Raw genomic sequence first — 9,442 nt, forward strand, 5'->3', positions numbered from 1 at the left:
ACCTAGAAAAACATAGAGACAAAGGGACTAATGTATCCTCCGTACGCTTCTCTCCTACCATGGCTTGTATGCTCAAATCCTAGCTATGATTGCTATAATTAGAACCTGCACAGTTAAACAACACAAGCCAACGATCTACAGAATCTATGTAGCATCATCTAATAACTTTATTCAATAGATCAACATGGTATTGAAATACATGAAACCATAACACCATATTTAGGAAAATGAATAACTCTTTGCATTAATAAAAATGGAGTAAGTTACAATCAAAAATAGATGTTGATCTTTTAGAAGAGCTCCTCCAAGTTGACTTGTCCTTTTGTCACAAAGTGCACCTCTAATCACCCTAATGCATGAAAATATATCTCTCTCCAAAAGCCAACACCCTGCCTATGGATGGTAGTAAATATATAGGTGAGGGAGATACTTCATGAACTTTTATCCTTTTACCAATTTGGGCTTGATATCCACTCTTGATGGGATGATGAGCTTAAGGGATAAGGGATGAAAACTCCAAGGTAGGATACGATAGGATTCAAGATTTTTATTGAAGGTAAATAGTTACAATAGATCCTAGAAGCTTTTGGAAGAGGAAGCTTTAGGATATTTTTTGTTTTCCCGAATTTCTAGAATCAATGCACCCCCAACACTGAGCAACTTGTTGGTGATCAGCATAGGTTCAGAGTAGGGAAACTATTGGGTGTGTAGCTTGATTATCTTCTATATTCAAATGTATCATCGCATTGGACCCCAGTTCGTAATGGGGTGGAAAATCCACCCATAATATATACGCTGCAGATTGGGTCAAAGGGGGGCGGCTACGAGCTTTGGTAGCCTCCCCCTAGCGGGAGATCAAGGGCAGTGCCCCCGAAGCTAAAAATAGATGTAAAATTGCCTTGTAAAATGTTGTAATTTCATAGTCAATCTGGGTTGCTCATTACGCGGAGATCTAACGGTAGAAGTTATGTTTAATTTAGGGTTTTTTTTCCCTATAAGGCACCCCCTCGCTATATATGAGAGAATTGTATTGCGTCTATGTAGATTTGTATTCTGAATGAGAAAGAGAGGAGATTTTGTGAGAGCGAAGAGGGAATTACAGTGGGTCTACTATAGATTGTATCTCTTCAGTTTGCTGGATAATATAAAAGGAAGGACTGGTTGTTTCTCCATGGAAGTAGCCCAAATTGGGTGAACTACGTATATCTATGTCTCTCTTGTTTTATATGTTTTCTGTGTTTGTATTTCTGCAATATATTTTATGTGTTTCATTGCTCTGTAATATATAATTTTCTAACAAAAACCTGGTAGTCAATGCTGGCCAATGAGGGGCCAGGGTGCGTTGGTCCTTAAAATGAGAAAAATAAAGTGCTTTCTTGTAGAAACTCAGGGATTAGAAAGAGTCATGCTTAAGGCTTTGTGTTGGGAGTATGACAAAGTGTTCAAAGGATGTGAATGATCCTGTTTGCAGGAATTTTGACCATATGTGACAAAATGGCCTATAACATCCACCATTGCATCAACCCATACAAGTTTCTCTAATGCTTCCTTGAAATAGGATGGCTCAATATCTACAATTTCAGTCATTAGATCCATGTAGCTAGTATACTGATTTGGAGAACTTCACTATCTGCACTAATTTGAAGGAGCACCCACATTCTCCCTCACATCTTGCACAAGTCTCTCAACTTCCCTGATTCTTCTCCTGCCTTCTTTGGATGGTTTTTCTTGAGTGGCTATCTCCACTCCCTGCTCCTCAACTTGTGGTTGCTCCACAACTTCTTGGGGTTCCTCCTTTGGAGCTAAAATCTCCTCTTTTGGTGGGATCTGAAGCTCCCTATCAATTGAGCATCGCATGGATTTTTCTTCATCAAATTTTACATCCCTTCACACAACTATCATTCTAAGGGATGGAAAGTACATACAGTATTTTTGGGGAGTTTCTGTGTAACCCATAAATATCCCCAATTCTATTGTTGTCTCTAGCTTCTTTCTTAATTATTTGGATACATGGAAGTAAACAAAGGCTCCAAACATCCTAAGTTGTGACACATCTAGGTTTCTCCCCGAGAAATCCTCCTCCAATGTAATCATGTCAAGAATCTAATGAGGACTCTAGTTTTGTAAATATATTTTTGTGTGAATCAAAACTGAGATTATATCGGGGTTTTATGTCGGTGGAGCCCAGGAGCAGGGAGCACGGGAGCAGGGATGAATGATCAGAGCTTAGCGCACGCAGGGGTATCTGAATACCCATGAAGGGTGGACGAGGAGGGGGCGCCTCTCCCTCCTATAAGGAGGCCCTGGCCAGCAGGGGGGAAAAGCCTCTAGAAGATGTTAGAGAAACAGGGGTGGAAGGAAAGAAGAGCATGGAAGCGGGAACGGAAGAACCCACAGAAAAGGACCAAAATCGCACAAAAGACAAAGAGGTAGAGGACAAACAACAGGAAACTAAAGACAAGAGGCACAAGGGACCCTACAAACCCAAATCAGATATAACTCCTAGGGTGATTTTGAATAATCTGGAGCTGCAGGTGCACAGGGAACAGATGGGGACATATGCCATCATCTGCAAGTTTATGGGACTATGGCCCACTGAAAAAGCTCTACAATCATGGATCAGATACCACTAGAAACCTAAAGGAAGTATAGATCTTCACCTTGGGTCTAAGGGTTTCTTTATGGTGGTGTTCACAAATATTGAAGACAAGGATAGAATATTTGAAGGAGGGCCCTACTTCTATGCTGCCGCAGGACTCTACATGAGACCTTGGGTTATGAACTTTGTTCCAGAAAAGGAGACTTTTACATCAGTCCCGGTTTGGGTAAGACTCTACTCTCTACCTCTTGATTACTGGCAAAATGAATCGTTAGAGGCCATAGGCAATAAATTAGGACGCTATGTTAAAGCCTCTGAAGCCACTAGAAGGGGGAAATACACTTCCTTTGCCAGAATTTGTGTGGAAATGGACCTATCAGGGGCTCTACCGGAGGAGATAATCTTGGAAGTTTTTGATGAAGAATGGGTACAAACAGTAGATTACGAACACATTCCATTCATATGTCGCAAATGCCATGAACATGGACACCTTTTTAGAGATTTTCCGCTCAACAAGGAAACAAACAAAAGCAGAAGCAATACAGTGAAAGAAGCAGATAACTTTCAGAAAGTGGTTAACCGAAGTAAAGGATTTAAAAGAGGTCTGAAGAATCAACAGCGAGAAGAACAACAGTTTAGGCAAAATAGTTTCCAGGGGCTTCAGGAAGAGGGAGAAAATACCAAAGAAGAACAAACAATGGAAGGGAGTTCTGCAGAAAAGGAGGAAGGGAAAAACCCAGTACAAACACAAAATGATGAGTACCAGAAAGAAGCCACCATGAGTGATGTGGAACAAGAAATGGATCAGGAAATGAACCAAAGCGACATGGAGATGGAGGATCATGAACTATAGGAAATTTTAGAGAAAGAGAATCTAGATCTAGAAGGCTTCTTGGAACAAGGAACCAAAGACGGAGTGGATTTGTTACATCAAGAGGAGTTCCACAGAGTATAGTAGTTGTTCATCTGGAAAACTCAGAACAAAGGAAAACTAAGGAAGAATGAAAAACAAGGTAACGAAGCAAGGAAAGCTATGAAAGCCACACCAGGATTAGCACCAAGAATCCCAGGAAAGAAAAGAGGCCGGAAAAAACAGAACGAGCTGCTGATGGAATGTGGGAAGCTAATGATAGATTTAGGTAAGATGAAAGACCTATCCAACTACTCCTTTAAAAATCTTTGTTAATGAAGTTCACTTCTTGGAATATAAGAGGTCTAGGCAGTAAGAGAAAACAAAGATTATTAAGTAACAGAATGAAACAAGCAGCCCCAGATGTGATCTTCATTCAGGAAACCAAATGTTCCATTCAAAAGATAAAAGAGATTCACAGTAAATGGCTCAACAGATTTGAGTTTTTGGAGGTCAAAGCAGAGAATACAGCTGGAGGTATTCTCACGCTTTGGAACCCTCAAAAGATTGACATGATAGATGCAGAAGCATCTAGAAATTATCTTTCAGTGATCATTCGGCCAGTGGGAGATAAGGAAATGTACTTGGTTACGAATGTATACGGCCCCCAAAGGATGGAGGGTAAACTCTTGTTTCTTGACTCACTGAAGAAACTCAGGGAACGTCATGCAACAATCCCCTGGATCCTGGGGGGTGATTTCAATATGATAAAAACGTTGTCGGAAAAAAAAAGGAGGTACTAGAATTCTAACCAAAGATTCTTGTGCTTTTCAAACCTTCATAGATAGTATGAAGCTTGTGGATATCGCCATGAATAATGGTACCTTTACTTGGAACAATAAAAGAGGAGGAGAATCTCAAGTGGCATCCAAACTGGACAGATTTATAATTTCAGAAGATCTTATGATCAAGGACAAGGATATAGTTGCGAGTGTTCTTCCCTTTGGAGGCTCGGATCACTGGCCGGTTCAACTGGACATTAAGGGGATTGGCAAACCCAACAACAGACCTTTCAGATTTGAAAATATCTGGCTCTCCCACCCATACTTCTATAAAAACATTGTTATCTGGTGGGTAGAAGATCTGGATATTCAAGGCACAAGAATGTTCCTTCTTCAAAAAATACTCAAACACATTAAACTCCGGCTCAAGGAGTGGAATAAGAAGGATTATGGCAACATTTTTGAAGAGAAATAAATTGTGGAAGGAAAACTGCATAAACTCAACCAAACCCTGATTACAGAGGGTTTTGATAAGGAGCAGAATGAACTGGAAACTAAATATCATCAGGATTGGGAAAACTTATGTAAGCAAGAGGAAATTTTTTGGAGGCAGAAATCCAGAGTGTAATGGTTAAAAGCAGGAGATCACAACACTGGATTCTTCCACAAGACCACTATGGTGAACAGAGCTCACAACAGGATTTCTACTATTAAGGACAAGGAAGGTAACATGCTCAACACGCATAAGGAAATCGAAGCTGAACTAGTTCAGCACTTTCAGGGCATTGCTCAGGAAACCTGCACTAACAGAGATCAATCTATCAGGGAGATTACTAGGCATATACCTAAGCTAGTATCCACAGAAGACAATTTCAACCTCAACAAACCAGTGTCAAAAGAGGAGGTCAAGGAGGTCCTTAAAGAGATGCAAAATGGCAAGGCACTAGGTCCAGATGGGTTCAATGTAGACTTCTTCAAAGCCTGCTGGAATATAGTTAAACAGGATATTCTAAGCGTGGTGGAAGACTCAAGGAGGGATAAAACTATCCTGAAGGCGCTTAACACCACCTTTATCGCCCTGATCCCTAAACAGGATGTAGCCCTAACTCTTGATAGGTTTAGACCCATTGCCTTGTGCAATGTTGTCTACAAAATTATCTCCAAAGTGGTTTCCAATAGACTCAAACCCCTTCTTCCTACCCTGGTGGCAGTGGAACAGTCAGGATATGTGGAAGGCAGACAAATCCTTGACAACATCATTCAAGCTCAGGAGGTGGTTCACTTGTTGACAAACAATAAGAACACTGGTATGATCATGCAACTGGACATAGCCAAAGCCTATGACAAGCTAAACTAGATATACATCAGAAAGGTTCTTGCTGCTTTTGGGTTTGATCATAACTGGATCAGATGGGTTATGGCCCTAGTCACTTCACCCTGCTTTTCAATCCTAGTTAATGGTTCACCCTCGGAGACTTTCGCGACTTCAAGAGGCTTAAGGCAGGGAGATCCACTCTCTCTCTTTCTTTTTATAGTCATGATGGAAGTGCTAGGGAGAAAGATCAGACATGCCAAGGTAGTGGGTTCAATCAAAGGACTCCAACTTTCTAAAGAGGGTCATGCTTTAACTCATCAACAATTTGTGGTTGATACTATGCTACAAGGGATCTCCACGGTCAAGGAAGCTCTTGCCTATAAGCAAATCCTGAAAGATTTTGCCATAGCTTCACATTTGGAGGTAAATATCTAAATCTAAAAAAAATTTCTTTAATACTCACATTGTTATTCAAAGAAACATTGCCAGAATTCTGGGCTTCCAAAGGGAGCTCCTCCCCTCAAAATATTTGGGAGTTCCTCTCACTGCCAAACCCTTACACAAAAGCATATGGGAATCTGTTATTAACAAATTGCAAGACAAGGTCAAGAAATGGACCTTTAGATCTCTAAATTTGGCTGGTAGGTTAGTGCTAACCAAAGCTATCCTTCAATCCATCCCTGTCTTTATGCTATCTGTTCTTCCAGCTCCTCAGAGTGTCCTACATCAGCTCAGATCCATCCAAAGAGACTTCCTTTGGGGAAAGGGGGAGGATCGTAAGAAATGGGCCTTGGTAGCTTGGGATAAGATATCCAAACCTAAGAGCTTTGGTGGGCTAGGTTTGGATGACCCTGACTTACTCAACAAGGTTCTAGGTGCCAAATTATGGTGGTGATGGGTTAAAGAGCCAGAGACGCAGTGGGCAACTATTTGGAAAGAAAAATATGCTAGCACCTGGCATAACCATGATCTAATAAGAATGACAGGTCACAAAAAGGGCTCACACATCTGGAACAAAGCCTGGGAAAACTGGGGTTTGGTCCAAGGAAATAGCTTCTGGGAAATCAGAGAAGGAAATCTCAGCCTGTTCTGGGAGGACAGATGGCAACAAGAACCTATATTATTAAATGAAGACCTAAGGGATCTCAAGGAAAACACTGATAGCAATAGACTTTCTAAAGTGAAAGAATTTTGGGAGCAAACCAATAACAATGATAAATGGAGAATCTGGAGGAATTTTGATTTTAGGGATAACAGAACCTTGAAGGCTAAAGCAGAAACTCTTAAGGAAATGTTAGATCACAGGAAGATTCTGAAACCTGAGGGCCATGATCAGTTGAGATGGGGCAACAATAATGAGGGGGTTTTTAATCTCAAGGAAGCAAAGCTCATTCTCCTTGACCTTAATTCTCAATTTCCAGACAAAACCTAGCTTAACCTGTGGAGACACCAGGGTTGGATGAAGATTAAACTTTTCATGTGGCTCGTTCAGCACAGGAAAATTCTGACCTGGGACAATATTAGGAAGAGGGGCATTATGGGACCTTCCAGATGCCAACTTTGTGAAGAGTATGAGGAAACTATGGAGCACCTTCTCAACAGCTATATGTTCTCCTCTAGTCTGTGGGACTCTTTTGCTTTTATTTTCCATCAGACGAATAGAGACAAAAATAACATCTGCAACACACTGACCAACTGGAAAAAAGATTTTTTAGACAATGAATTTCTAGCCACAGCTTGGGCCCTCTTTCCGAGCTTCATTATTTGGAATGTTTGGAAAGAGAGGAACAACCAAATCTTCAAAGAAGTCAGGAGAACTTCCCATTGCATTTTTGAGCTGATCTTAAAACAACTCAAGGAAATGGTTAGAATCATTGTGCGAAACCTCCCCAAGAACCCTCCTTCGACTTTTGACCTAAGAATTCTCTGTAAACTGGGCCTGCAAGGCTTTTCTCCTCAGGGTCTGGACAGGAATCTAACTTCCCTGAGGGATGCAAATGATTTCTGGCATCCTCCTCCAAAGGGTTATTTGAAATACAACATAGATGGAGCTTCAAAAGGTAACCCGAGTACAGCTCGTTATGGAGGGGTGCTTGTTACAGGGAAAAGTGTCTATATAGAACTGCTCTATCCCACTAAGGTGTGACAGCTGCCTTAGAAACAAACAGAGAAAAGCTACTTTCGCTTTTCCTTTATGAATTATAGATAGAGAGGAACAGAAAGACCAACCTCTGTCTTGCGCTAATCTCCTGATTTGATTCCTCCCTTCTTTGATAGTCTTTAGCTACCTACTCCCTTGCACGCCCAGCTTCACAAAGTACCTGTAAGATCACAGAAGCATAGCACTATACAAAGACATGGATCTATAATCATAAACAATCTAGGATCAGATGTAAATTGACCATACAAATGTAGCAAACATCAATGACACAAGAGCATGGAGGAAAACTTGAATAGCTTTTATTGATAAACAAGAAAGAGCCAAGAGGAGTTACAACCAGTTGTTCTGACCCACCATCAACCTCCCAGCAAAGAAGCCCCTCTTCACCTCAAACAAAGCTTAGATCACCCAACAATTTGATGTTTGTCTCAAGAAACCAACAGCAATTCCTTACAATATGCAAAATTCCAGCCTCTCACCTCTGGATCTCTGGGATGAGAGATCTATATATAGATATTTGTAGAGGTGTGAGTCAGATCTGGGTTTTTGATTAGTGTCTTCTCTCTGATAGTTCTTGATGCCACTTGGAGATCTCATTGATCTCTTACTCATCCTTGGGCGATTCTGATAGGCAAGTGTCCCAGGAGAAGTTTCTGGAAGATTCCATGATCATCCACCTCGCAAACTGTCTCCGCCACTTGTCTTTTCCCATCCATCACACCCCATAGAAGGTCTTTTTGAAATGCAACACACTTCCCGTGTGTACAAGGTGAGATGCATCGCACCCTGGCCATGGAGCAAGTGAAATGATCCAATTTTGACCAGTTCTGAGTAGTTTTTCATGGAGAGCTTCTGGGAGAAGCTGTAATCAGTTGACCTTATTCCTTTAGGGGTTAGAACAACACTTTTAGGGACTTAGGAGCCCTTTGTTTATGGACATTTCATGCTTGGGGTTGTAGTGCCCAAAAATGTCTATAACAGTTGCCCCCTAAAGCATGAGGTCGTTAATCCTTTGATGTCGGGTGAAATGCTTTATTATGAGGATCCGAAGTTCTTTCAAGTTGGGAGGAGACCTGTAATAAGATACAATACAATACAATATCTTCATAATATTTTCATGATCTAGTTGAGGCGGGCATTCCCATGCTCAACTTTATAAATTCATTTCATGTACATAGGACAAACAATCATCTGAGTGTAGACTGATGATTCTGGTAGAGCCATCATCCCTTTGATTGGATGATTATCTGTGCAGCAATGATGTACATTTGATATTTTTATTTCCCTGAATATATATCGCAGCCCGGATGGATGAGACTAGATTTGGGGTCTTCAATCTTGTTCGATCTTCACTCTAAGTACAAGTCTATCCATGTGAGAGATGTTCTGAAGTCGAACATGGAAAGACATCGCTTGATTACCAGCCAATGATGTAAGATGTTAACAAGCGCGAGAGGAATCACCGATAATGATAATGACCCTCAAGGTACTGCAGTACAATTCACGTGGTGTGAATAAAGGACTTGGCGTCAAAAACCACACAAAATCTTTCGGTCGAAGGTCATTGATGTAAACCTGTCGTCGGAAGTGAGAAACTTGCCATTGAGGCATGCAAGCTTCAAAGTACTGAATGGGGTGTTCCTAGATCAACTTCTTGGATAATGAGCTGATGTCGACAAGAAGCGATCTGTCACAGGAGGGCCTTAATGAATCCCACATCAATGACACGGAACGG

The 9,442-nt window shown here is 41.1% G+C and overlaps 1 protein-coding gene across 1 annotated transcript; it reads left to right on the forward strand.

Annotated features, from left to right (window-relative positions):
* The first annotated feature begins 4,298 nt into the window (after positions 1-4,298).
* On the forward strand, positions 4,299-4,706 carry LOC149256486 (uncharacterized). The gene has a single exon (XM_089455379.1). The coding sequence runs from the start codon at positions 4,299-4,301 to the stop codon at positions 4,704-4,706; it is 408 nt and encodes a 135-aa protein (XP_089311505.1).
* Positions 4,707-9,442: the final 4,736 nt, after the last annotated feature.

Source organism: Pinus tabuliformis, chromosome 7 (genome assembly GCF_031772625.1).
Source record: "Pinus tabuliformis cultivar Carrire ecotype Pingquan chromosome 7, CPIR1, whole genome shotgun sequence".
NCBI classification, from domain to species: Eukaryota; Viridiplantae; Streptophyta; class Pinopsida; order Pinales; family Pinaceae; genus Pinus; species Pinus tabuliformis.